The sequence below is a fragment of the Lissotriton vulgaris genome, chromosome 6 (assembly GCF_964263255.1).
Source record: "Lissotriton vulgaris chromosome 6, aLisVul1.2, whole genome shotgun sequence".
NCBI lineage: Eukaryota > Metazoa > Chordata > Amphibia > Caudata > Salamandridae > Lissotriton > Lissotriton vulgaris.
In genome coordinates this window covers 891,837,447-891,865,441 of record NC_141694.1, presented here as the reverse complement: position 1 = coordinate 891,865,441, position 27,995 = coordinate 891,837,447, and the positions used below count along the sequence as shown (strand labels likewise).

Sequence of the window (27,995 nt, the reverse complement as noted above, 5' to 3'; positions counted from 1 at the left end):
AAACCTCCCCGTCCAGTTTATTGATAGGGCATTGCCCAAGGAGCCCTGATGGTGGAACCTGCTGGCGTAGGCTTGGCACTTCTTGTTGGTTGGCGTCGCAAAAAGGTCCACCTCTGGTGTGCCCCATGTGTGAAAGAGCAGATCCAGAATCTGTTGTTTTAGCTCCCACTCGTGACTGACTGAGGTGAGTCTGCTCAGCCTGTCGGCGCCCTCGTTTAGCACTCCTGGTAAGTGCTCCGCCTTTAAAGAAATTCCGTGAAGAATTGTCCATTCCAGTATCCGTTGAGCTTCTCGCGACAAGCGGAGTGATCTCGTTCCTCCTTCCTTGTTCACATAATGCATAGCCGTGGTGTTGTCCGTCCTGACTAGCACTTGTGAACCCTGGAGTCGCGGAAGAAAGGCTTGAAGAGCTAGCCTTATCGCTCTCAGCTCCAACAGGTTGATGTGTAGCTTTTGGTCGCGAGGAGACCAATGGCCACTGCTCCCCATCCCTCCAATGACGCATCCGTTGTCAGTATGTGAGGTGATGGAATGATTGCGAAGGATAGACCTTGGCACAAATTGTCTTGATGCGACCACCAAATCACTGCCTCTTTCATCTCTCGAGTGACAACCACCTTGTCGTCGAACGATCAGTGTACTTGTTGCCACTGGAGGTCCAGTTGCTCCTGCAGGGGACGCATCTGCAGTCTGCAGTGCGGAATCAGGGGAATACATGATGACATCACCCCTAGCAGCGACTTGTAGCTGCGTACAGAAAGACACTTTTTTCCTCAAAGGTCTCGTGCCAATCGTTGTAGTTTCTGTATCCTCTCTCGAGTTGGAAATGCCCTTGAGAGCTTTGAATCTAATACTGCTCCTAGGAACCGTGCTCTTCTTGAGGGCATCAGCGTGGATTTCTCCCTGTTCAAAGTGAGACCCAGATTTTGGAACAGATTGGTGCAAGCCTGCACCGCGTTGTGCGCTAATGTTCTGGTCGGGGCCTTCAGTAACCAATCGTCCAGGTAAGGGAAGACCTGGAAGTGGTTCTTTCGCAGAAATGCTGCCACAGGTGCCAGCACCTTCGTAAAAATCCTTGGGGCAGAGCGAAGGCCGAACGGCAGAACTCTGAACTGAAAATGGCTCTTGGCTACTGTGAAGCGTAGGAACCTTCTGTGTGCTGGGTGAATCGGGACATGGAAGTACGCGTCCTCCAGATCGAGCGTGGCCATGAAATCCCCCGGGCTGACCATTTTCAAAACGTCCTGTAGGGATACCATCCGGAAAGACAGGGAGATGAGATAGGCATTTAGCTCCCTGAGGTCCAGGATGGGGCGCCATTTTTCCAGCGTCTTTCTCACCAGGAAAAACCTGGAATAGAAACCTTGGCCCTGTTGGTTGGAGGGGACCGGCTCTATCGCCCCTTTGCGGAGCATTTGTTGTACTTCGAGTCTTAGGAGACGCAGATGTTTCGATGGAATGGCTGCCGGGGGTCTGGGTGGAGGGACTTCCATAAATTCCAAAGTATGTCCTCGTTTTATGATGTTGAGCACCCAACGGTCCGATGTAATTTGGGACCAGTTCTGAAGGAATTTTGACACCCTGCCTCCAACTGATAACCTCTTGGAGGAGGGAACAGTAGGCAGAGCCAGGAGGCCGCTATTGGCGTTTGGACGAGTCCCGTCCACGGGCAGCCTGCTTGCCTTTGTTGTAAGGCCTTGAGTAACCTGAAGATTGTCCCTGTCTTTGCTGGTATGACTGGCGGTTTGGTTGGTACCCAGAGCTGTTCGAAGAATAGCGCTGCTGCTGTTGTTGGTATGAACCTCTATACATCCCTGAGACCAAAAAAGTCTAAAAGTACTGGTATTTCTTCCCAGAGTGCAAATTGTTTGCTGAAGGTTCATAATCGGAGAATTTTTCAACCACCCCTTCTTTTGGTAGTATTTAACAGAACGTCTGCAACTGGATTAAGTGGTATAATAATGGCCATCTTTGGACACAGTTTGACCATAATGGACATTTTTTTAAGATCAGGAATCTCCCAGAAGTATATACAAGTATATATTCTGGGTTCTGCTGCATCCCCAACTTGTAAACAAACTATACAAAATCAAACAAGTTACATCCAGGCATACATTTATATGACATCGTGTAGAGGCATGTGTTCATATAGATGTCCGCAACAAAGACTTCAAGACCACTGGGATCTTGTTTACAGCCTAGCATATAAAAAACATTTGCTACAAATGGGAACTTTTGAGATCTTATTTGACCCTCATGTATCTAATTACCATTGTTTTATTATTTTACAGTAGGTATAGTTTAAATGTTCATCCTGCTGACATTCTTTCTAACTATATCTGCATACTTCTCACCCACCAACAAATGCAACTTTTAACGGTCAATGTGGAAAGCTTGTGCTTGGACAGATTTCTTAGTGTCTCATGGCGAGAGTGTTAATATCACTTTACTTCAAAGAGTAGAGAAAACAGAACATTCATCATAAATATCTTGGTAAGTGTATTGGAGTCTTGACTAAAACAACACTACTGGTCCCTTAACTATGAGCAAATGACACAGCTAATGAAAACATTTAGGTGGGTACCTGTTTTCTTTCTCTTCTATGAATTCATGGTCGCTTACTTCCGGCATCTGTACAACATTAACACGTACAGGAAGGGTACTTTGAAGTAGTCTACGTACTTCCTGCACTCGCAAATCTTCACTCCATATCAATGACATCACCTCTGGATTCATATCATTCATTCCATCATCTTCCTCTTCCACTTCACCTCCAACTGGGATCTCTGATGCAAGCACCTGGCCAACAGACTAAAATCAAAAGGAGGAGCATTAAATCAAACTGGTAATACCACTTTCTCTATAGTTTCAAATATGTTATTGCTTTAATACTATTATGTATGTACTACTTTTATTATGTATGATATTACTATGCATGTTTTGTATCTTTTTTGTTTAGTAAACCTGAATAAAAGTCTCTTTCATGTGTTGGTATATGAAATTGATATGACCACAGATGTCAAGGCATTTTTAGTATCAAGAGAAGGAGAAACTGAAAAATCAAGACATTGAAAAACATAATTATTATACTGGTGGCATGTCTTCATACATAATTAGCAATGCACTCTGTCACAGGCTCACCAAAATAGGCTATTTTGCTCTAAGAATAGCAGTAGATTAATAGGATTTGAAAATAACAATATTCGCACAGTACTGCTGGTGCTTCTTCAGGCAATTATTACTGTGCACCCAGAAGACACATTGCTAAAAGCCTCTACTTCACTAACAAGCATGAGACTGTGTAAAAGACTAATGACAACTATTAATGAAATTCTGCATACCTGGAACAAGAAAAAGAAAAATAACTAAATAGTGTGATATCAATTATCATCAAAAACTTTTCTGTTAAAGCCTTATATTTATTTTATTTACATGAAAAGATAACACAATGTACCTAAGATAACCAAACAGCAGAATTGACATACATTGTCCTGAAAGGGTGATAACTTATTGAATGCAGTGGGTGATATTGGAATTGCTGGCCTTTATTCACCAGCTCTTCTCAATCACCTAAAGTCTATTTTACACATTATTCTCCTCTTGGGACCCACACAACCTAAGAACAATGCATTTCTCTCCTAGTTCAGCCACGACCGAGGAATAGAGAGAGCCCCATTTCAAAAGTGAAGGGGAGTATTCAATCATTTCACTCACCAAGAGATGGGTTGCAGGATGATATATATTCTATTATATATTCCATATTGACCCTCCTAAACTGGCAAAACTTCTCTAAAGAGTTATTACAGAATTTGTCAAACAAGGGTTCTCAAGATGTTCTTTACAGCTCAAGCACTAATCAATCACATAAAAGACTTAAATATCTTTTTGCATTTGGTACTTATTACTAAGAATAAAGGACTTGTCATGATGTTTCTCATACAGGGATATAAACCAAGTCTGTAACAGCTGATGCAAATGTTTCAACACAAATCCAATTAATGGAGCCAAGTAAAATATAATAAAACCATTATTTTTAGTCAATAAAACTTGTTCTGAAAAACATTTTAATGGCTAGTGGGTTGTACATACAAGGTTTCCAAAAACGAGGTCTAAAAGTAGTATGTATCACAAATCAAGCAAAACAATATCACAGCTTAATAGTATGAATGTAATCGCTACACCAGACAGTTTGTCAGCACAAAATGTAAGATAGATACTTACAGATTTCCCCTTTGGCATTTTATCTTCACATGCCTGTTTGGAAAGGTCCTGCCGACCAATCAAGAGACAGACTGCTTCTGGCCAATCAGATGCAGGCTGTTCACGACACTGATAAATAGCATGTCTGACTGGAAGAGCAACTCCAAACGGCAGGGATTCCAGGTCTCTTAAAGTGAAACCTTCAATAAAGAGAAAGATAGTAGGATTAATATTTAAGTCACTTCATTGAAGAACCCCACTAGCATATACAAGTAGCTAAGTTATTGATTAAAGTAGTATGTATGATATCATTGCACTGGCTGCTTGCCTTAGAACATACAATAGCACACATAAACATACTCTAAATTGAAATAAAATACTGTTGTTCAGTTTAGAAATAATTACTCCTCAACAGACGAGGCGGACTTAACCCTTATTGCTTAGCTGGGGGGAGGGGTGTGTGTGTGTGTGAGTGCGAGTGCGTGTGTGTATATATCGAGAGAGATATATAGATAGATATATAGATATAGATATCTACAGAGGGAAAACTAATGCTTCTGGGATTGATTGCAATTGTAGAGGGGGGCGGAAAAGCTATACAAAGCTGTCTGCGATGTTTATGTGATGCATGCACACATATTGTACCACTTTTACAAACCTACTTCATTTCAACATTATTCTTTAGTTTATTTTTTAATTATCAATCCAGTATGATTCTTTATTGTATGTTGTACATTTTCCTTTCATAAACAATGTGATGTATGTGCAGATTTATATCATGGTATGGAAACATGAGGCTAAATAACACTTTTATTTAAAGCAACTGTACTAAGCACCACACTTTCACACATTTATTGCGGCAGTACTAAGATTAAAATCCAGTTTATTACCACAACAGGATAAAACTGAAGAAATCACTCTTTATTGTCTTCACACTTTGCATGGTATAATTACTTTATACAAATGTAATACTTTGTGTCCTGGCTAAAACCGAAAAACACACTTGCATTCAGATGTTATGGAGTGGAACAGAATCCATAACTAGCACAAGAGCCATGCAAACCATAATTTGCCAACCAAATGCAATGCTGAGGACTTGACAATATATATGGAAAAATATAACACTACCTAAGAGCACATCATCCCTAAACAACGATACATAAAGAACAAATCACCTACCTTCAGTAATGCCTTACCTGGTAGCCGTGTTACCGAAGGTAAGTAACTTGTGCATCCAGTAGACATTTCTCGCCACAGATCCCTTACCATAGAATAGATACCAAAGCAATATCTCTACAGACCCGACTGCCCAGACAGTAATGTTTTAGGAACATGTGCAATGAAGGTCCACGTTGCTGCCTGGATATCCTGGACCGGAACGCCGCGAGCTAACACAATGGTTGAGACTCTAGCTCTGGTGGAATGAGCACAGAAACCATCATGGTGTTGCTTTTGTGGTCAATGCGTAGCAAATTTTAATGTAGAGCACGATCCATCCGGAGACGGTCTGCTTCAGCACAGCCTTGCCCTCTACGTTTCGACATATCCCACAAAGAGTGGTCATTCACACTCTTGTGTACCGTTAAGGTAGAATGGCAATGCTCTTTTTTGGGTCCAGGAGGTGGAGTCGCTCCTCTTCTTTGGAGGGATGCAGGGGAGCGTAAACAATTGGCAAAGTGACGGTTTGGCCTACATGATAGGGAGTGACCACTTTCGGAAGAAAGGAAACCCTTGTACGAAGCACTATTTTGTCTGGATAGATGTTTAGATAAGGCGGCTTGAATGACAAGGCCTGAAGATTACTGACTCTTCAGGCAGATAGTTTCACCAAGAGAAAGGCTGTCTTGATGATGAGGAGCCTGAGAGGGCAATTGTTCAGAGGCTCAAATGGAGCACACATAAGGAAGGTGAGGGCGATATTGAGATCCCACTGGGGCATATCAAAAGGCAGGGAACATATTTTGCAAACCTTATAAAAACCTATGTACAATGGGTGGCTAAAAAAGGGAACGTTGTTCAGGAAACCGAAGAAACGCAGAAATTGCGTATACATATTCCTCATCAATGCCCAGAGGAGAGCACTGCTGGGCAAGGAAAAGAAAAACCAGGAGCACCTGAGAAAGGAGGGTATAAAGGGGATCTATGGGTCTTTCTGAACACCATACTACAAATTTAGCCCAACGGCAGGCGTAAACCGTCTTGTTAGAGGGACCCTTGGCGGCCAAAATAACATACTCAAAAAAAAAGAGGAGGGGACAAGGAGCTTGATAAAGGTCCAGTGCCCCTGCTCCCAAATAATTAATTAATCAAAATAAAGTGTCACTGTTCCTAAGAGAAGACTGAGGGAGTCGTTTTAGAGAGAACAGCAGGGAAGCCAAAAAGACTTTAACTTGGTGCCCTCACACATCCCGAGGATGTGATGCTTCATCATAGGGCAGTGCCCTTGTAGGGCCGGCACTGTAATGTCCTACAGGTCCCTTGAGGGGTTGCTTTGGCAGAGATCTTTTCATCTACACATCGTATGATGAGTACAAGGTAGTGCTCGTGAAGTGATAGGTGAATTAAAAGTGGCTAGAGAGTAAAGATCCCCTTCCACCTATACGCAGATGACACCCAAATCTATCTTGAAACCTCCTCCCCAAAGGACATCCTCACACTTAACAACACTCTAAAAGAAATTCAATGCTGGCTATCCTAAAATCACCTTAAACTCAATCAAGACAAAACGGAGATCCTCCTCATCTCCAACAAAGAAGGGAACCCACAAATTGAAGATTGGCTTAAAGCTTTGGACACTCTAAACGGTAATCTCACCCTGGCCAAATCCGTAAAATCCTTAGGAATCACCCTAGATCCCAAACTGGACATGACCAACCACATCAAAAACTCTGCCAAGACTGCCTTCATCAACCTTAAGCTTCTATACAAAATCAAACCATTCATCCCTGCCAAAGACCTCAAACAAGCCACTCAATCGCTGGTGCTATCCAGGCTGGATTATGGCAACACAACCCTAACCGGCGCCACAAAATCCAACCTGGCTCCCCTCAAAACAACCCTCAAAGTAGCAGCCAGAATGGTCACTGGAATCAGGAAGTATGACCACATCTCACCAGCTCTTAGAAATCTTAAATGGCTCCCAGTTGAACAGCGAACCAATTTCAGAACGGCATGCCTCACGCACAATGCCCTCCACACTGGAAAACCGGACTATCTAGCCGCCAAACTTAAACGGCCTGGGCAGACGAGAAACCTCAGGAGCTCAAACTCCCTCCTTCTCATCCCCTTGAGAACACGCAAACACAAAGCAGCTGCAAGATAATTTGCTGGAATAGCCCCCAAAATGTAGATCTCCATCCCTGCAGACATTAGAACTATCCCTTCATTCACCAAATTCAAAAAACACCTTGAAACCCTCCTGCTAAACCGCGCCCTCCCGAATGGTTTGCTACGCTATCTCTGTCACTGGGGCTCTCCGACTATACACTGCTCACTTCCCCCTCAACCCGCCTCAGGACTAACTGCGCATTTTATTAATGGCGCCTTCGGTCTACCTCAATTTCAACATTGAACTTGACTACCTCAGGACTCTACCACTACCTCTAGTGGACTCAACTAGCTTGGACGGCTGAACTTCTTTGGTCCACCTCAATTAGCATTCATGAAGGCTACCTCTGGACTCCACCCTACCTCTAGAAACCTCAACTCTCTTTGGACCTTCTAACATCTTTGCTCAGGACTGTTCTAATGATGTTTGTATATCCTGAAACTATGTTGTAAAGCGCTCCGATACCCACCGGTCTGGCCAGCGCTACATAAAACTCAAAAAATACAAAAATAAATCTGCTGTGGAGAGGTACTCAAAAAAAGAGAAGGAGGGGGACAAGGTGCTTGATAAATGTCCAGTCCCTGTGCTCCCAAATAATGAATCAAAATAATATTTCAGATTGCGGGTGGCAGGTCGAAGGCTATCGACTGTCGCTACTCAATCTCCACGCAAGAAGGCGCAGCATTGACTGGTTCGGGTGGAGAACACTCCCCTGCTGCTGCGACAGAAGATCCTCCCAAAGGGGCAGCATGATCGGAGGACCGATGGCCATGCTCAACAGCTTGGGATAGAAGACTCGGCATGCCCAATCTGGAGCCACAAGAATGACTTGGGCCCATCTCTTCCTGATCTTCTTGAGAATTATGGGCAGGAGTGGTTATGCTGGAAAGGCATACAGGAGGCCTGAGCTCCACACTAGATGAAAAGCATCTCAGAGAGAGAGCTGCCTTGAAAATTCCAGCGTGCAGAACTGCTAACATTTGCATATTCTGAGCAGTGGCAAACAGATCAAATCAAGGCTCTCCCTGCTGCTGAAAAATACCCTGAGCCACCTCTGGATGGAGACACTATTTGTGATATGCTAGTCATCGTCGGCTGAGTTTGTCTGCTCTGGCATTCAGAGAGCCTGCTAGATGTTGGACCCCTATGTATTTGCCCTGCTGTTCTAGCCAAGTCCAGAGATACAGGGCCTCCTGACAAAGGCACAAAACCCCATCCCGCCCTGCTTGTAGCAGTACCAAAGGGCGGTGGTGTTGTTGAAAACCTACTAGCCTTCCCTGGATAAAGGGGAGAAAGGCTTTCATTGCCAATCAGGTCACTTGGAATTCCGACAGGTCGATTTGGAGTCCGGATTCTGCCGGAGACCAGTATCCTCTGATCACCACCTCCCCCAGATGGCTGCCCCATTCCAGGAGTGACCCATCTGTCACTACTTTCAAATCTGGTTGGGGATGGGAGGGGGGGTCTGCCGATGATCCAACGGCAGTTTGTAAGCTATCACGTCTGGTACTTGGCAGTTCCCTCTTAGATCTGGCCCATGTCAGAGTGATTACCCTGATGCTGCACCCACTGGAACTTCAGGTCCCACTGCAGAGCCTGAATATGCCAACAGGCATGTGTCACATCAGCAGCCTCAGAGTCAGTCTCACTGAAATCCAGGATAGAGGCTGAAACATCGTAATCATAGCTCAAATATATTTGACTTGCCGTTCAGGAGAATAGGCCCAAAACTGTACAGTGTCCAGATGAAAGGGAGCGCCTGAGAAGAAGTCAGGTGTGTCTTCAGCAAGTTGACAGTGCACTCCAGCGAATGAAGGAGGTCCGCTGTAGTTTGGACGTGGGAGAAAACAGCCTAGGGCGAGCCAATCTTCAACAGCCAGTCATCGAGATAGGGGGAAGACTATCCCCCCTGATCTCCAAAAGATGAGTTGCAACCACCACCATCATCTTGATGAACTCCAGAGAGGCGAGGGTGAGGCAAAAAGGGAGCACAGCAAACTGAAAATGCCTGTGGCCCACCGCAAACCGCAGGTAACACATAGGGGCAGGAAGGATGAGAATGAGGAAGTATGTGTTCTGAAAGCCCAACGCTACCCCCTCCAGTCTCAAAGGCAGACAAGACCTGCGCCAGAGTGAGCATCTTGAATTTCTCCTTCTTGAGGAAGAAATTGAGAGAGCATAGATCGAGGATAGGACAAAGGCCTTCATCCTTCTTGGGCACCAGAAAGTAGCAGGAATAGCAACAACAACCTACTTCTGGCGCCGGCACACTTTCTGGAGGAGAAGAGATAAGTCTCAAAAGCGGAGGGAGTAGCCCTTCTGCACAATATGAAAAACTCACCTGTCCGATGCTATGGACTGCCAGGAGGGTATGTGATAGCGAATCATGTCGCAGAGTGGGTGCCCATGATAAGTGGGCAGACTAGGAGGGTTTGGAGGCTGAAGCTGCAAGGCAGGGTTGGTGGACTGACCCAACTACTGGCCACCTGACCCACAGGCCGGCAGGAACCAAGGACATGCAGAAGCTGGAAAGTTTGAACAGCGACTGTGGCAGGTCAAGTAAAGACGTGGTTGCAAGCCCTTCCTTAGCCACCAAAGGAGCAAAGGGTGGATTAAGGGTGAGGAAGGGCCATAGAAAGGCCCATGGACCTGGCCATAGCCCTGGTGCCCTTAATGTGCTCCAGTGCCAAATTTGCCTGGTCTCCAAAGAGACTGGAGTCATCAAAGGGTATGTCCATGAGTCAGTATAACAAAGATCCTGTGCACACGTTATGCGAGGTGTATACAAATGTCATACTTATTAGATGAATGAATAATTAGTTAGATTAAACAAGGTGGACACTGTTCAAAGTTTCTTTTTCAAAAGTTTGTATTGGACCTTCCTTTTTGGAAGGCTAACATCAAAAGCATATAACCAGCCAACATGTGTTTTGTCATGCGGGCAAGGTGCCCGTGACTCTTCAGGGCTTTAAATTCTAAGAGATTACAGGTCCGTGTAACCGGTGATAATTCCGACCCGGCGTCTGGAGTATAAGTGAAAATAAATCAGCGAGGGTATGTCTATGTAGAGGCACGAGGCGGGCAAATGCATCCGTCCAAACCAGCAAGAACCTACGATGGGGCATCGGAGAGACGAGTCCTGTCTGTCCTAGGAGCTGGAGGATGCACCCGCCCATCCTCGTGTCTTTACATAGACATACCCTCGCTGATTTATTTTCACTTGTACTCCAGACGCAGAGTCGGAATTATCACGTGTTACACGGACCTTTAATCTCTTAGAATTTACAGCCCTGAAGAGTCACGGGAGCCTTGCCCGCATGACGAAACATGTGTCGGCTGGTTATGTGCTTTTGATGTCACCCTTCCAAAAAGGAAGGTCCAATACAAATTTTTGAAAAAGAAACTTTGAACGGTGTCCATCTTGTTTCATTGAACTAATTATTTATTTGTCTAATAAGTATGACATTTGTATACACCTCGCATAACATGTTCACAGGATCTTTGTTATAATTACTGAGTGAGCCCTTGCCACTCGCAGCAGAGGTTTCAGGGTCTCCTCTGACCTTGTTGCACCGTTCCATCACTGTTCCTTTTCCCTTTAACACGTACCGCTACCAGTTCAGGCGCCATACTTCCTGCACACGCAAAAACCCTCCACAGAACCCACAATGTCAATGAGTCAAGACTGGACATCCCCAGAAAAGCCTGTTGTCTTCAACTAGGTGTGGAATCGCAGGGCCACTGTCAACAAAGCCACTGTCCCTAGTGACTAAGTGGTGTCAAGTCTACAATGGATGGCGAACTTTGTTGTATCCCTCCCCTCAGCAATAGCATGCGAGAGCATAGCCCGGGCCGCCTATGGGACTGTTTAGTACCTGTGCAACCATCTCCCAGAGCGCTTGGGTATAGCAGGCCAAAAGGCACACAGTGTTCACAGACTGCAGTGACAGACTGGTGAAAAAAAAACTTCTTTCCAAGATTGTCCCGACTCTTGGATTCCCTGTCCGGGGGTGAGGTAGAGAATGCACCAAGATTTAGCTGGGACGTAGGGGCTTGGACCACCAAGCTCTCCAGAGTAAGATGTTGTGTGAGGGAATTTGGGTCCTCTGGTTCGGGCGGTTGTGGGATGCAATCGTTCTGTTCCCTGTGTTGGGCTTGTATCAAGTCCCTAGCAGGCTGTCAGTAAGTGCTTCTCTAAAAAGGAGAAGCGGTTCGATGGGACCATCCTGGCTGAAGCTCTTCCGTCAAGACATTAGTCAAGACATTAGTCTTGACTGCCAGTGAGGGCAAGCTAAGGTCGGGGGCCTCAGATGCCTTTCACACCACCACTGTGAATGAAGCGCCCTCCTCTGAAGCAACAGTAGGGGTAGAAAGCATGCCAGTATCTGCAGAAGTTTTAAGTACCCTCACTTCACTCAGATCCTTAGCCCAGTCCATTTCCTCCTAAGGCAGGTATTCTTCAGGGTCCAGCAATCCCTCCCTATCATCCCCGAATCCTAGCCCATAAGATAGGGCTCAGGCTCCAGCCCAGTAGGCATGGCACCAATCAGTGTCAGATAATGCCGCTCTGGCTCCATGTCAGAGCCTGGGATATGAAGGGGGTGACACCGCGGGGAGCGTCAGCTTCGGGTTCGGCATCAGAGAATGTCGAGGTGGCACAACTAGCGCCAATCCAGAATCCATTTCTGGATCCTTGGGGCTGTCTGGTGCTGAAGGCACCTGCATGGATCCATTAGAGGCCTTTCCCAAATCCGTAGGGCCTAAGGCACGCAGGAGGGAACACCCAAAGATGAGGTGCATGGCCTCATAAAATTCCCTCAATTGGGTGGGGGTCGCTCCGGCTCCTGGAAACTCAGGGAGGCACAGAGCTGACCAAGACGATTGCTCAACCAAGGAACCAGGCCTCGAGTGGAGATGCTCCCTCGTCTCATTGGCGGACGGACAAACTGAAAGTGATGCACGCTTCAACAACTTCTTCCTATTCTGGGTCTTGGACTTACCTAAATGGCTTGATGACTTTACGAACCACGACCACTCCTGGGACCCTCCTCTCAACCAGAACCTTTAAAGTTGTGGCGTTGCACATTCAAGTTACCATACGCTTCAGGGATTGCTCCTGCTCTAGGTGCTGGCCTGTCACCAACATCTGTTGATGACCAGCGCCACAAGTCTTGCAACCAGCCTTATTTGATGACATCCCTGCCACACCCTCAGGTAAACCTAAAAAAAGACACCATTAAAACATCAAAAAAACCTAGTCACAAAGTGACTCAGGGTAGCTTTTTACCGGATCTGAACGGGCTGACACAGAAAGAAAAGAACTGATGTCTACGCACCTGGGTGGCGCCTATATAGGCACCGCAAACGTCACTTCGGGTGTGGACGACGCCACGTGGAGCCAAACTACACCACCTACTGGCTTGCAGTGTTGTGAAACAATTCCAGATCCAGTCTGACTGGGGAAAATTCTAAGGTAAGGAATCTGGAGCTAGAAGTCTACCTGAAGAAATAATACTGCATATAGTCGACTCTTTCACAGCGGTTCTTAATATGATTTGCAATCTCATTTTAGGAACATTTATAATTGCATCTGTTACATCAAGGCTGACATTATGAGTATTGCATTCGGTGCGAGTTACGGATTAAAGTCTTAAACCTAATTTGCAATTTCAGTGACAATTTAGAAGTAACTAATTGTCATTTACTGAGAATCATAAACAAAAATCCCCTTTTCTTGAATATTTTTTTGATATTCCTTCATTCTTTCTTTAAATATTTTCTCATTACAGCGCGCAGCCTCCACAGTTGTGAATAGCCGGAAATAGCCAACTCGTGTTTCGTGCCCAATTGCGCTTCTTCAGGGCTCTTGGATATAATTTTTTGGGTCTTCTTTGGCATGTAGTTTTCTTAGATAGTGACTTATTGTAAGTTAAACACGTTTGTTTATGTCTTTATAATCGTATCAGAAAAGAAACAGGCAGGCTGAAAGACGCTTCACGACTTATCAAGGGATAGCAAGCACTGAAAGAACATGGAGGAATTTGATCTATGAAAAGTAGCTTAATAGCAAACGGAGATAGAGATCTAATACAACTATAAAGACAAACGAAACGTGTTTAACTAACAATCAGGCACTATCTGAGAAAACTTCATGCCAAAGAAGACCCAAAAACGGAATAAAATAAACCCTTCGGATATCTCTGATAAAAACAAAAATTACAAGGACCCTTTTATTAGGCACACATACACTCGTTCAAAACCAGAGAATTAAGCACTTACAGTTACCTGAGCTAACTATATCTTACGTCCCCGCAATGGACTGCTTATAACCTCGCATATTACATCACTCATGACATGGTCATGCCATTCAATGTTCTGCTTGAAACAAAAGAGTTTAGCAAAAACTCTGCCCACCTGCTGGCAGCGCGTAGTTTACCAGAGCACTCGCCCCTAGTCTCACCAATCCTATGGGGAGCTTACTTGTGGCAAGAATAGGGGTTCTTGGCCCCCAACTACTCTCAGCACCCAATGGGACTTCATCTCCCAAACAGTAGTGTGCCAGAAGGCCCCTTTGCAGAGTGGTTGAGAAAGGGGACGGGACCTCCGTCGAGGTCTGAGCAATCCTCTGTGTGGGACTTACTTGTGGCAAAAATAGGGGTTTTTGGCACCAAACGACCCTCAGAAGCCGAGGGGACTTCATCCCCCAAAGAGCAGTAGACAAGGAGGCCCATTGGCAGAGTGGTTGAGAAAGTGGGGGGCCTTTGGCAAGGTGTCTGCAATCCCAATGTGGGGGACTTACTTGTGGAAACAATAGGGGTGCTTGGCCCCAACCATCCTGAGTAGCCAAGGGGACTTAATCCCCCAACCAGTGCTGGGCCAGGAGGCCACTTTGAAGAGTGGTTGAGATGGGGGGCCTCTAACGAGGTCCCAGTAATCCAGCAGTGGTTGACTTACTTGTGGCAACAATCGGGGTAGTGGGCCCCCAACGACCCTCAGCATGCCAGGGGGACTTCACCCCTCAACCAGTAGTGTGTCAGGAGGCCCCTTTGCAGAGTGGTTAAGAAAGGGACGGGGCCTCTGACTAGGTCTCAGCAATCCCGCTGTGGGGACTTACTTGTAGCAATAATAGGGTTCTTGGCCTGGCAACGACCATCAGCAGCCAAGGGGTTTCATCCCCCACCAGTAGTGCGCCAAGAGGCCGCTTTGCAGAGTGGTTGAGAAAAGGGTCTGGTTTCGGACCGTTATTCTGCCTCTTTAAGCATGTTGAAGACCTTTATTTTGCCTCTTTCTGCTCATTTCTCAACATTATTTTGCGTCTTTCTGTTCCTTTCGGACCTTTACTCAACTTCTTTCAGATCAATTTTCACCTTTTATTATCTCTTTCTGCTAATTTCTGACCTTTATCTTTCCTCTTTCAACTCGTTACTGACCTTTATTTTGCCTCTTGCTGCTAGTTTCTGACCTATTAAGCCTCTTCCTGCTCGTTTCTGACATTTATTCTCCTCTTTCTGACAGTTTCTCATCTTTATTTCGCCTCTTTTTGCTCGTTTCTGTACTCTACTATGCCTCTTTCTGTTCGTTTCTGACCTCTATTCTGCCTCTTTCTGCTCATTGCGGACATTTATTTTGCCTCTCTGTGCTCATTTCGCACCTTTCTGCTAGTTTCTCGCCTATATTTTGCCCCTTGCTGCTGGTTTCTGTCCTCTATATTGCCTCTTTTTGCTTGTTTCTGACCTCTATTCTGCTTTTTTATGCTCCTTTCCGACCTTTTTCTGCCTCTTTCTGCCCTTTATTGTGCATCTTTTTGCACGGTTGGGAACTTTATTCTGCAGATTCCGGATTATTTCTGACTTCTGTTCTGCTTCTTCCTGACCTTTATTCTGCCTCTTTCTGACCTCTATTCTGCCTCTTTCTGACCTCTATTCTGCCTCTTGCTGCTCGTTTCCCACCTTTATTTAGCCTCCTACTGCTAGTTGCTGACCTACATTCTGCCTCTTTGTGCCAGAATCTGACCTTTATTGAGCCTCTTCTGGTTGTTTCTCACCTTTATCTTGTCTCTTTCTGCTCATTGCTTACTTTTATTCTGCATCTCTCTGCTTGTTTCTGAACTTTATTCTGCCTCTTGCTGCTAGTTTCTCATCTTTCTTTTGCCTCTTTCTGCTAGTTTCTGAACTCTATTGTGCCTCTCTCCTACAGGAATACTCCTACTATCAGTGGAATGGGTAGAAAAGGGGTGAAAACTCAACTTTTTTCAGGGTTCAGGCTGCGGTTTTGTCCTACTCTACTTAGTCCAGGTCCTCCCTGTCCTGCTGCACCTTTGCCGCGACGGACCGGCACTCTGGTTTGATGGACCCGAAGGTAGTTGTTTGTGGTTATAAATTGCATGTATGGTGTGTGTATGTTGGTGGGGTGCAATGCAGAATGTACACATAAGGGTCACAACACATCACGTACATACATAACATATTTGTCTTACATATTTTTTTTTTAAGTATTTACCGGTCTTCCCACCAGCAGCCGTCCCCATCAGTCCTTCGCCAAATGGACACCGGCAGCCCAACTGGAACATCAAAATCTGCTCAGCAAGACCCGCCATCGAGGGACTGATGTCGGGTGGTATGTCAACACAGAAGACTGCCACCGAGACGGCCTTCTGTGTATCTCGTATACACCTAAATGCGGCGGGCAGAACAATGTCAGCTCGGTGGAGTACTTGATCCTTACGCCGTGGCAGACTGGCAGTGAGACCACCAAGATCCAAATGAGGCCCGTAGTTTCCATAGACAAAGTTTTTTTTGTTTTGACAATAACTTCAGCACCGTTTGACGAATCTTCACAAATTTTTCAAAACTAGCATGCAACTTACTTTGGCTACTGTGTGGAATGTTTTGGGGTGAATCGGCAAGTGGGGGCAAAGTAAATGGAGAGGACTAAATGTTTTTCCCCCCCCTTCCAAATTAACAAATGAATTTTAGAAACAACTACAGGCTGAACCGCTGAACTGAAATACACCACATTTGGCAGAAAGCTAAATCTTGGTCCAGAAAGAGTGCTTTTTGTAATTTGGTGCAAATCCGTTTAGTAGTTTTGGAGGTATAAAAGAAAAAATTAATTTGAATATCTGGGGACGTGAATCTCAAGAAAAAGGTCACAAAAAAAGAAGGGGGCAGGGTAGGAATACCCTGACCCACCCCCTTCCTAAGACGTGGTGGTGGGGTATCACAAGAACCAAGCTGGGGTAAAAAAATTTTTTTATTATTACCACTAATTTGCAGAGGATCCGTTGTAACAGAAAAGAAATTCAAAACCAAGTGAAGATTCCGGCGCTTGTTCCTTATATGCCCCTGGGTGCTCAGGGGTCCGACAGTGTATTTATTTATATAATTGTGACTGTTTATAGCCCCAGAGGCCAGCACCTGCCTGGGGCCTGGCCATTATCTATAAGGCAGAGGGAGGTGCACAGCCCCCCTTCCAGGGCCGTTTTTAGTCCCGGGCCCACCACCCTCCATGGTACAGCCATGCACAAGGAAAAGGAGGGGAGCTGTAGTGGTCTTTCTTTTTTATGAAAAGGAAAATTCCGAATGAAAAATCATTAAGCCTTTGGTCACAGCATTTGGTGTCGGAGAACGCAGTGACCACTTTTGGGAAAGGACTAATTTTCTGGATCATTAGACGACAATTGGCAAGCTTCATACCAGAGTGACCAGATGCTTAATGATTTTTCATTTGGATTTTGCCTTTTCATATAATAGAAAGACAACCTTGGAAAAGCTCTTGGCTTGCATGCCTCCATTGGGTGAAACACGTGTTTGCAAGTTTTGGAGTCAGTCTTGATCATATACAAAATGTGATTAATAATGACTCTTAAAACGAAGAAAAATAAAGCATCCTAATGTGAAGATTTAGATGGAATTGACTCATCTTTTTTCACACCTTGGGTGCACATTGATTCTCACTGTATTTGATCTTTTTGACGGAACTTGTGAAATCCTGGAGGATACACTCATTTTGTCTGATATAAGTAAATACTTGTATGGGATTACAATTGACGCACAAGTTACTACCTGTGTAACGATATATCTGTAAGAGACATTAGTTAGTGATAGATTCCTTACCTTAGAATATCCCCAGGCGTCAGACTGGATCCGGAAATTTTTGCGTAGCAGTACCCTTGCGCGTCGGTAGGCGGCGTCTGCGGCTCCGCGTCCGTCGTCGGCGCCGTGATGACGTCGGAGAACTTAGACGCCACCTCCGCGTGCTGACGTCAGTTCTTAGACACAGCTTTTCCGCGCCAGAAACGCAGAGCTATGCTAAAAACCAACACTGGTGCCATTTAAACTAGGGCCCTGAAAGGGGAAGACCTTAACCCTAGATATCGGTTCGAAGAACGGGGAGGATGGGTGGGTCAGTAAGGAATCTATCACTAACTAATGTCTCTTACAGATATATTGTTACACAAGTAGTAACTTGTGCATCTGAAAGAGACACGTTAGTGATAGATTCCTTACCTTAGAATAGATACCCCAGCAATACCAACCCCGGTGGTGGGTCTGCGAACCAATAATCACACCAGAAAGTCCTGGAGGACAGAAAGGCCAAAGAAGCCATCCCTCCGGACTTGGCTGTCCAGGCAATAGTGTCTTGCAAACGTGTGCAGCGAGGCCCACGTAGCTGCTTGCCAAATGTCCTGCAAGGGCACTCCTCGGCCCAGGGCAGTTGTAGTCGCTGTGGCCTGAGTGGAATGAGCCCTTAGTCCAACAGGGGGTTCCTTCTTAGCCAAGGAGTAACACGCCTGGATACACAAGATGATCCACCGTGAGATGGTCCGCTTGTGCACTGCCTTTCCCTTCTTAGCGCCCACGTAACCAACAAAGAGTTGGTCATCCACCCGGAACTGGCATGTGCGATCCAGATAGTAAGAGAGCGCACATTTTGGGTCCAGACGGTGGAGCCGCTCTTCCTCCTTCGAGGGATGCGGAGGCGGAAAGAAGGTGGGCAAGGTGATGGACTGCCCGATGTGGAAGGCTGTGACTACCTTGGGCAGGAAAGAGGGCCTTGTCCGCAACACAACCTTGTCCGGATGGACAGAAAGGAAAGGAGGTTTAGAGGATAGAGCCTGGAGCTCACTCACTCTCCAGGCAGAGGTGATGGCAACCAGGAAAGCAGTCTTCAGAGTAAGAAGGCAGATAGGACAGTTGTGAAGTGGCTCAAAGGGAGAGCACATCAGAAATGTAAGAACCAGGTTCAAGTCCCACTGAGGCATCGCGAAGGGAACAGGTGGAAACATATGTGTGATGCCTTTTAGGAATAGATTAACAATAGGGGACTTGAACAAAGAAGGTTGATCAGGCAGCCTTTAGAAAGCTGAAAGGGCAGAAAGGTAGCCCTTGATAGTGCCCAGAGCAGAGCCCTGCTGAGCAAGAGAAAGAAGGAAGAGAAGAACCTCAGAAAGAGGGGCAGAGAGAGGATCCACAGCCTTTGTTGTGCACCATGCCACAAATCTGTTCCACCTGCAGGCGTATACCGACTTAGTGGAGGGACACCTAACTGCCAGAATGATGTTGCAGACTTCAGGAGGCAAGTCAAATGGCCTCAACTGTCGCCGCTCAATCTCCAAGTATGGAGGTGGAGACTGGACAGGCTCGGGTGGAGGACCATCCACTGCTGCTGCGACAGAAGATCCTCCTGAAGAGGCAGACGAACCGGGCGATCGACTGACATACTGAGTAGCTCGGGATACCAGTACCTTCGTGCCCAGTCTGGAGCCACAAGGATGACTTGTGCCCGGTCACGCTTGATCTTCTTCAGTACTCTGGGCAGAAGTGGTATAGGCGGAAAGGCGTACAACAGACCGCAACTCCATTCGCGACGAAAAGCGTCTCCGAGCGAGTGCCGCCTAGGAAATTCCAACGCGCAGAACTGACGACTTAGCACGTTCTCTTCGGTGGCGAATAGATCTAACCAAGGCTCTCCCCACTGCTGAAAGAGGCCTTGCACCACGTCCGAGTTCAGACGCCATTCGTGATCCATCATGCACCGGCGGCTGAGTTTGTCCGCCCTGGCGTTCAGAGAACCTGCCAGGTGTTGAACCACCAGGGTCACACCCTGATGTTCCAGCCACTGCCAAAGGCGCAGAGCCTCCTGGCAGAGGGTCCACGACCCCACCCCGCCTTGTTTGTTGCAGTACCACATGGCAGTGGTGTTGTCCGTGAACACCTGCACTACACTCCCCCGGATAGAGGGGAGAAATGCCTTCAGTGCTAAACGAATCGCCCGCAGCTCCAAAAGGTTGATATGGAGCCGGGACTCCCCCGGGGACCAGAGGCTTCTGATCTCCGCCTCTCTCATGTGGCCTCCCCAGCCCTGGAGGGACGCGTCCGTCACAACTACGTGCTCCGGTTGGGGAAGGGAGAGGGATCTGCCGCTGACCCAATCGCGGTCCATGAGCCACCACTGTAGCTGTCTCGCAGTGCCCTCCGAGATCAGGACATGGTCGGACAGGTTGCCCTGATGCTGGGCCCACTGAAACTTCAGGTCCCACTGCAGAGCCCGCATCCGCCAACAGGAGTGATGCACCAGAAAGATGCAGGAAGCCATCAGCCCCAGAAGCCGCAGCGTCAACCTGACCGAAACTCGGGATAAAGGCTGAAAGATTGGAATCAGAGCCTGTGTATCCCGAACCCGCTGTACGGGTGGGTAAACCCGAAACTGCGCCGAGTCGAGAACGGCTCCGATGAAAAGGAGCTTCTGAGAGGGACACAGGTGTGACTTCGGCACGTTGATGGAGAACCCCAGCTGGTGCAAGAGGTCTGCCGTCATCTGGAAGTGGCTGACGACTGTCTGGGGCGAGCCCGCCTTCAACAACCAGTCGTCGAGGTAGGGGAAGACTGAAACCCCTAACCTGCGCAGATGAGCTGCGACCACCGCCATCACTTTCGTTAACACCCGTGGGGCGCTGGTAAGGCCGAAGAGGAGCACGGTAAACTGAAAGTGCTCGTGGCCTACCATGAACCGCAGGTAGCGCCGGTGGGCCGGCAGGACGGGGATGTGGAAATAAGCGTCCTGCAAGTCCAACGCTACCATCCAGTCTCCTGGGTCTAGGGCAGCTAAGACCTGAGCCAGAGTCAGCATTTTGAACTTCTCCTTCCGGAGGAAGCCGTTGACGTTCCGTAGGTCCAAAATAGGGCGTAGGCCCCCTTTGCCCTTCTTGGGTACCAGAAAGTAGTGGGAGTAGCAACCACATCCTACTTCTGGCCCAGGAATGCGCTCGATGGCCCCCCTTGGCCAAGAGGGCCGTAACTTCCTCCTGCAGAAGTCGCAAATGATCCCCCGATACGCGGTGGTGTTGCAGTGGCGTGGCTTGAGGGGTCGTCTCGAAGGGGAGGGAGTAGCCCCTTTGGACGATTTGCAGCACCCACCTGTCCGACATGACAGTGCGCCAGTGGGAGTGGTGATGGCGAACCCTGCCCCCCACCGCGTCACATGGGCCGAAAAGCACGGACTAGGAGGGTTTTGAGGCGGATGCTGCGGGTGAGGGTGTGGACTGGCCTCGCCGTTGTCCCCGACCACCTCCACGGCGATTTCCACAGCCGCCACCGCGCTGGATGTTAGTCTCTGTACAAAAGGGGGTGGTGATGGACGGAGCATCTGAATCAATCAAACACTCACACCCAGTCAAAAGATCTGGGTTTAATCCATCACCGTTCTTTAGCCCACTCTGCCACCCCGGTTCAGACATGGCTATATGCAATTCATTCTGACCCTGTGCCTCATGGGAACAGTCCAGCCCGAACTGCCAAGCCATGTCTTCCCTGGACCGGAAACAAGCTTCCGAGGACCGGTTTCTGGCATTCCAGCCGTCTTCAGCCCGGCTTGCTTGAATCCAGTGGCAAAGTGAGCAAGGGACTCACGTCTGAGCATACCCTGCCACACTTATGGCGGCCAAAAGCGGTACAAAAGGGGGTGGTGATGGACGGAGCATCTGAATCAATCAAACACTCACACCCAGTCAAAAGATCTGGGTTTAATCCATCACCGTTCTTTAGTCCACTCTGCCACCCCGGTTCAGACATGGCTATATGCAATTCATTCTGACCCTGTGCCTCATGGGAACAGTCCAGCCCGAACTGCCAAGCCATGTCTTCCCTGGACCGGAAACAAGCTTCCGAGGACCGGTTTCTGGCATTCCAGCCGTCTTCAGCCCGGCTTGCTTGAATCCAGTGGCAAAGTGAGCAAGGGACTCACGTCTGAGCATACCCTGCCACACTTATGGCGGCCAAAAGCGATACAAAAGGGGGTGGTGATGGACGGAGCATCTGAATCAATCAAACACTCACACCCAGTCAAAAGATCTGGGGTTTATCCATCACCGTTCTTTAGCCCACTCTGCCACCCCAGTTCAGACATGGCTATATGCAAATCAGTCTGACCCTGTGCCATCCGGCTTCAGAAAAAACCACAGTACGGAAACTGCCCTCCTCGCCGCAACAGACGACATCCGCACCTTACTGGACAAAGGAGAAACAGTAGCCCTCATCCTCCTCGACCTATCAGCGGCGTTCGACACAGTCTCCCGCCGCACCCTAATACGCAGACTCTACGATGCAGGAATCCAGGACAAGGCCCTGGACTGGATCTGCTCCTTCCTCTCCGGCAGGACGCAGCAGGTCTGACTCCCCCCTTTCCTCTCGAACCCCACACCTACCACCTGCGGAGTCCCCCAGGGCTCCTCTCTCAGCCCGACGCTCTTCAACGTCTACATGGCTCCACTTGCCCCCATCGCCAGAACCTACGGACTCAACATCGTGTCATATGCAGACGACACCCAGCTCATCCTCTCCGTATCCAACGAGCCCAACACCGCCAGACGCAACTTTCGAGAAGGCATAGAAGCCGTCGCCAAATGGATGAAAAACAGCTGCCTACAACTAAACACCAACAAAACAGAAGTACTCATCATGGGCCCAAACCCCGACGCCTGGAGCGACACCTGGTGGCCCACCGCCCTCGGAAACCCGCCAACCCCCACAGACCACGCACGCAACCTGGGAATCATCCTGGACTCCGAGCTCAAAATGGACCGCCAGATCAACTCTGTCTCATCTTCCTGCTTCCACACCCTCCGCCTCCTTCGTAAGACCTTCAAATAGATCCCCCTCGAACACCGAAAGACAGTCACTCACGCCCTGGTCACCAGCAGACTCGACTACGGCAACGCACTCTACGCCGGAATAAACAAAAACCTCATCCGCAAGCTACAGAACATCCAGAACGCCGCCGCAAGACTTGTCCTCAACCTGCCAAAACACTGCCACATCTCCCAGCACCTGCGCACACTCCACTGGCTCCCCGTCGAGGCGAGAATCACCTTTAAGATGCTCACCCACGCACACAAGGCCCTCCACGGCACCGGACCAGCATACCTGAACAGCCGACTCAAATTCCACGCACCCCAAAGGACCCTACGATCAGCCCAGCTTTCCTACGCCGTGGTCCCCCGCACCAGAAAGACCAGATCGGGAGGCCGCTCCTTCTCCTTCCTAGCGACCAAAGCATGGAACGCCCTTCCGCTCCACCTCAGGCAGACAACATCGCTCCCCATCTTCGCAAGACACCTCAAAACCTGGCTCTTCGACAGACCCCCTCCTTGATGGAATGAAACCTGCACCCCCCCCCCCCACCCCCCCCACCCCTAGCGCCTTGAGACCCTTACGGGTGAGTAGTCGCGCTTTAACAAACTCCTGCTTGATTGATTGAAAGCGCTCAAGCGCATGGTCTGCCTTGTGCCAAAAAGACGACGGCCATCAAACGGCATGTCCATCAGTGTGTTTTGGACATCGGCCGAAAAGTTGGTGGACCTCAACCAGGCATGGCGACGAATCGCAACTGTTGTTGCCATCGCTCTGCCTAGTGAGTCTTAGGTATCCAGCCCACACCGGATAGAATATTTTGCTGCATCCCGGCCTTCCACAAGGGCTTGGCCGAGTTTGGCACGTACCTCCAACGGACACTCTGGCAGCAATTCCGCGACCGTATCCCACAGAGAGTAGGTGTAGCGGCCCAAGAGGCAAGCGGTGTTGGAAGACCGCAGTCCCAGACTAAGGGAGGAGAATACCTTCTTGCCGTACTGCTCATACCTCTTGGATTCCCTGTCCGGCGGAGCCGACGGGAATGCGGTCTGGGAATTTGAAGCCTGGATGACATGACTCTCGGGGGTGGGGTGGGTAGACAGGAAACATGGGTCGCCCGGGGCCGGGCAGTGGCGTCTGGCCACGTTCCTATCTACGGGCGAACCCGTAGCAGGCCTGGACCAAGTGCCCAAAAGAACGTCGGTCAAGGCCTCATTAATGGCAGCAGAGGCTCCGCCGAGCTTGACTGCGGTTTAAGGACCTCAGTGAGGAGGTTAGTCCTCACGACCGCAACGGGGGAGCTCAAAGCCCAAGGCCTTGGATGCCCTCATCAACACCACACTGTATGTTGCCCCCTCCTCCGTAGCCACGGTAGGAGGAGAGACAAAGCCAGTGTCTAGTGAGGTGTCCATACCACTGGCATCCCTGAGTCCACCTGTCCAGTCCTCTTGAAACCGACACTCTCGGGTCAGAGGGTCCTCAGACCCCTCCCAATACTCTTCTTCACCCATCCCCTGATAATCAGGGTTGTCAAACGATGAGGCCGGTTCATAAACGCTAAACTCCCCAAGCGGCGTCGAAAGCGGCGCCGTTCTGACGCCGGAACCGGAGCGAGGTAGGTATCGGGGACAGCGCCGCCCGAGGACAGCGCCGGAGGTGACACCTGAGGGACCGGCGCCAGTGAGGTCGTTAGGTCAACCGGCGACAACCTGGATCTTGAAGCGGATCCAGTGGGGTCCTGCGGCGCCGTGCCCGAAGGCGCCGGCGGCGTTGGGCCGAAGCCCCTGACCCGCTAGGGGCCCCAGACAGGTCCGCTGGGCCAGAAGGCGCTGCGGAACACGTCGGGGAAGAGAGGCTCCTCATGGCCATGAGGAAGTGCTCGATCTCCCCCGGCGTCGCGTCCTGCCCAGGGACCGGAGGGTGTGGAGCAGGCTGCGACGCCCGCGACTCCGACGGTGTCACCCGAACCCCCGGCCGCGTCACGCGAGCATCGGGGGGAGTCAGAAGAGCGATGACGTCTCTTCGACTTCTTGTGCTTACCTGACGACGACTTCGACCCGGAGGAGTGATGCCGACTCTCGGAGCTGTGATGGCTCCGACCCCGCAACCTGTCCCTCGACCTCCTGTGGGACCGGGACCTCTCCCGGCGCGGGGCCGACTGCCGGAGTTCGAGTCGCTTGCGGTACCGCTCCCGCCCAGCTTTCGAAGTCAGGGACCGGCAGGCGGGGGCAGGTCTTGTCGTCGTGGTCGATGCTGAGACAGTGGAGACACCGACGGTGAGGGTCGGTGACCGACATCAGTCGGTCGCAATCCTCACAAGGCTTGAAACCAGGCATCCTTATCGGCACCGTCCGGAGTCGCAAGACTCAAGAAAAATGATCAAAAGGGATCAAAAAAGTCTAGTCAAAAAGTGACAAAAGTACTGCTTTTTCCAGATCTGCGCTTGCTGGCGCGGAAAAAAGAAGAGCTGACGTCAGCAAGCGGAGGCGGCGTCTAAGTACTCCGACGACATCATCACGGCGCCCACGACGCAGATGACGGACACGGAGCCGCAGACGACGCCTACCGACGCGCAAGGGTACTGCTACGCAAACATTTCCGGATCCAGTCTGACGCCTGGGGATATTCTAAGGTAAGGAATCAATCAGTAACGTGTCTCTTTCAGATCTGCTACGCAAGATCAGATATTTGTGGCTGGGGTAGAGGATGCAACATACCATTGTTGCTGTAGGTAAGGGACTCAGAGCACAACCCCTTGCGTCTATGTGTTCCTATGCACACATATAATTCATTATAGGGCCAAGCACATTAGTAATGGTAATACTGACACATTTTACTTTAGAAACAAAGAGTCTCACCTACAGTGGTCATCCAGACAACCAATTTCTCAGAGAGGCTGGAGGCACAGGTGTTTGGTTTTAAACTTATCCTAGCAAAGAAAAGTGTCAAAATATTAATTATGATTATCGTTCTATATATACACAAACACACACACATATATATAAAAAATGGATTAATCTAAATCACGCCATAATTACCGTTTATTATCCTGTTCCTTTTGCTGTTTTCGTTGTCCTAGAAAAGAAGGATTATAATTTTTCGATTGGGATCTAGACATAGTTTGTGCATGCCCGTGAGAAAAGCATTAGGCCAGAATGCGTTGTAATGTACTTTATAATTAATCATAATTATGCAAAAAAGTAAACAAACCTGCAGTTATTTTGGACAAATACTTTGATGACTCATTTAAAAGAGCATTCTCATCACCTAGGATGTACAAAGCAACACTCTGTAGGGGAGGAAAATAAGAAATGTTTAAACCAAGCATCATACAATTATCGTCTCTCTTTTACCATGTAAATTTAAGCAAACATTTCTTTAGGGACAAGATATATAACAAGGTCATGTTTATTTATTTATTTTAATATCCCCATGACTACTTATGTCTCCCATTAAGTGTTAATCTTCCACAAAAAGGCTTAACGTTAGTGGTTTTAAGTCTAATCTATTTTAACCACCATTTTACTGCCTTCCTATATTTTATGCATGCTTGATAAATATTAATCAAAAATAGAAATTGAATTCAGCAGAGTTTCACTATGTTTGCTGATTAGTCTAACATCATCCATCATATAACATAATAAACATGGCTGCATTTTGTGCCTGGTACTGATGAAGCTCTTATATAAAAAAAAACAGTACATTGGCACAAGAAAACATCTACAGCAATCTGAATTCAAGATTATAGAATAGGATCTTAATACGAGTCACGTGGTCCTTAGACCTGCATAAAGAATATCAAGCTCTTCCACCTTCCTTCCAAAAGTGTGTGCCACACATATTATAAGCTTGCTTGCACTGATATTCGGAAGACTTTACAGTAATTGCTATGTTTTTTCGCGATCATTTGGGCATAGGACCACCTGACAGTATCAAAGATGAAACTGCATGCATTCTCTACTCACCAATCACTATGAACCAGGTCTAACATGGAAAGTCATGTTTCCAACTTTTCCCTGACAAATTAGAAAGCTTGGTCAAGCAGTTTTGGTCTAGCTTGTTGTGGTTGGTGTGAAGACTGAGCTAACTCTACAATATCATGCACAGTCAGTAAGATTACTTTAGTAACAAATAACTATTTGATGGACACCTTAGAAGTTTTAGTTTAGTAAATATGAGAAATAATAGTTAAAGTTTCATATCTTTAGCTTGAGAAGGAAAAGAGGTGTTCAGGGAGTTAAGGGCCCGCTTCTAGGATGGGCTGGAGGCTTGGACTGTTGTGAGGATTGTTTTGGAGGATATATTTAATGAGATACAGTAGGCCAATGCCATCATGGATTGCTCCGACAGGTTTGAACACTTTCTTACCATGGGAGTCTACAGGTGTGTCCTGTATGTACTGTACTAGACTATTATGGAGAAGTGTTCGACAGCATATTCATGGGCTGTATACCTTTGGATGAACAACAGCTAGTGGAGCAACCACTGGTTTACCAGACGCACAGCAGAATATAAAGTATAACAATGTTTCACATGAAATTGAATTGATAGTGCTAATAGAAATCAATGAGGAATTCAATTTTGCGACCAAAAAAGTTTAACTTGTGTATTCATTTTCATTATCGTAAATCACATATTTAGATAAGCTGCTACGCCTTTCTTATACTGCAAAAAAAGTCTTCACAGTCTTGTTATCGATGTACAAAATGAACATTACTGTCAATATACAAGAAAGTCAATCATAAGTACATGATGTTAATTGCACAACCAAAAAATATTTTGAAATAGCCCAATGCATTTCGGGTAGATCCCTTCTTCAGGGGAACTGTGGAAAGAAATATAAAAAACAACTAAGAAAACCTTGAACAATTTGACCAAGCTTCATATGTACAACTATTTACAATGACTTAAAGATTCATCCTATGTGAGAGTCAATAGTATCAGATACCGATCTGGATCCCTCCAGACGTCCAGTTGTAGTTGAACAAGAGCCAACAACATCTGGCACAAAAAACGGCGCCAGTTCATCAATCCAATCGTCATCTACAACTGCTGCACCAACTTTTTTAGAGAAAGGTCAGGGAGGAGGCAGACCTCCAGACATAAGAAACAAGGAGGGGCAAAAGACAAAGAGAAGGAAGCCAAGGAAAAGGAAGCCAAAGAACGGGAAGCGGAGGCACGGAGTTTGAGAAGCAAGGGCAAACCCTCGTAATCAATATGTCGACGAAACAATTAACAAGGGCACAAGAACTTGTGCTAAACAAAGGAACTTCGTTTGTACCAGTATACCACACGAACAAACTAGAGGTTGAAGTTTCTACTTTCAGGTTTTTGAGAAA

At 47.6% G+C, this 27,995-nt stretch overlaps 1 protein-coding gene across 1 annotated transcript in view; it reads right to left on the bottom strand.

Moving 5' to 3' along the window:
* ANAPC1 (anaphase promoting complex subunit 1) overlaps nucleotides 1-27,995 on the bottom strand; it is a 763,513-nt gene that overhangs the window by 336,914 nt on the left and 398,604 nt on the right. Inside the window, exons 21-25 of the mRNA XM_086926883.1 lie at nucleotides 25,867-25,945; nucleotides 25,695-25,731; nucleotides 25,515-25,585; nucleotides 4,222-4,400; nucleotides 2,585-2,811 (exon numbers count right to left, since the gene is read on the bottom strand). Of these exons, the coding sequence (XP_086783009.1) occupies nucleotides 2,585-2,811; nucleotides 4,222-4,400; nucleotides 25,515-25,585; nucleotides 25,695-25,731; nucleotides 25,867-25,945 (593 nt within the window). The remainder of the gene's footprint in view (nucleotides 1-2,584; nucleotides 2,812-4,221; nucleotides 4,401-25,514; nucleotides 25,586-25,694; nucleotides 25,732-25,866; nucleotides 25,946-27,995) is intronic.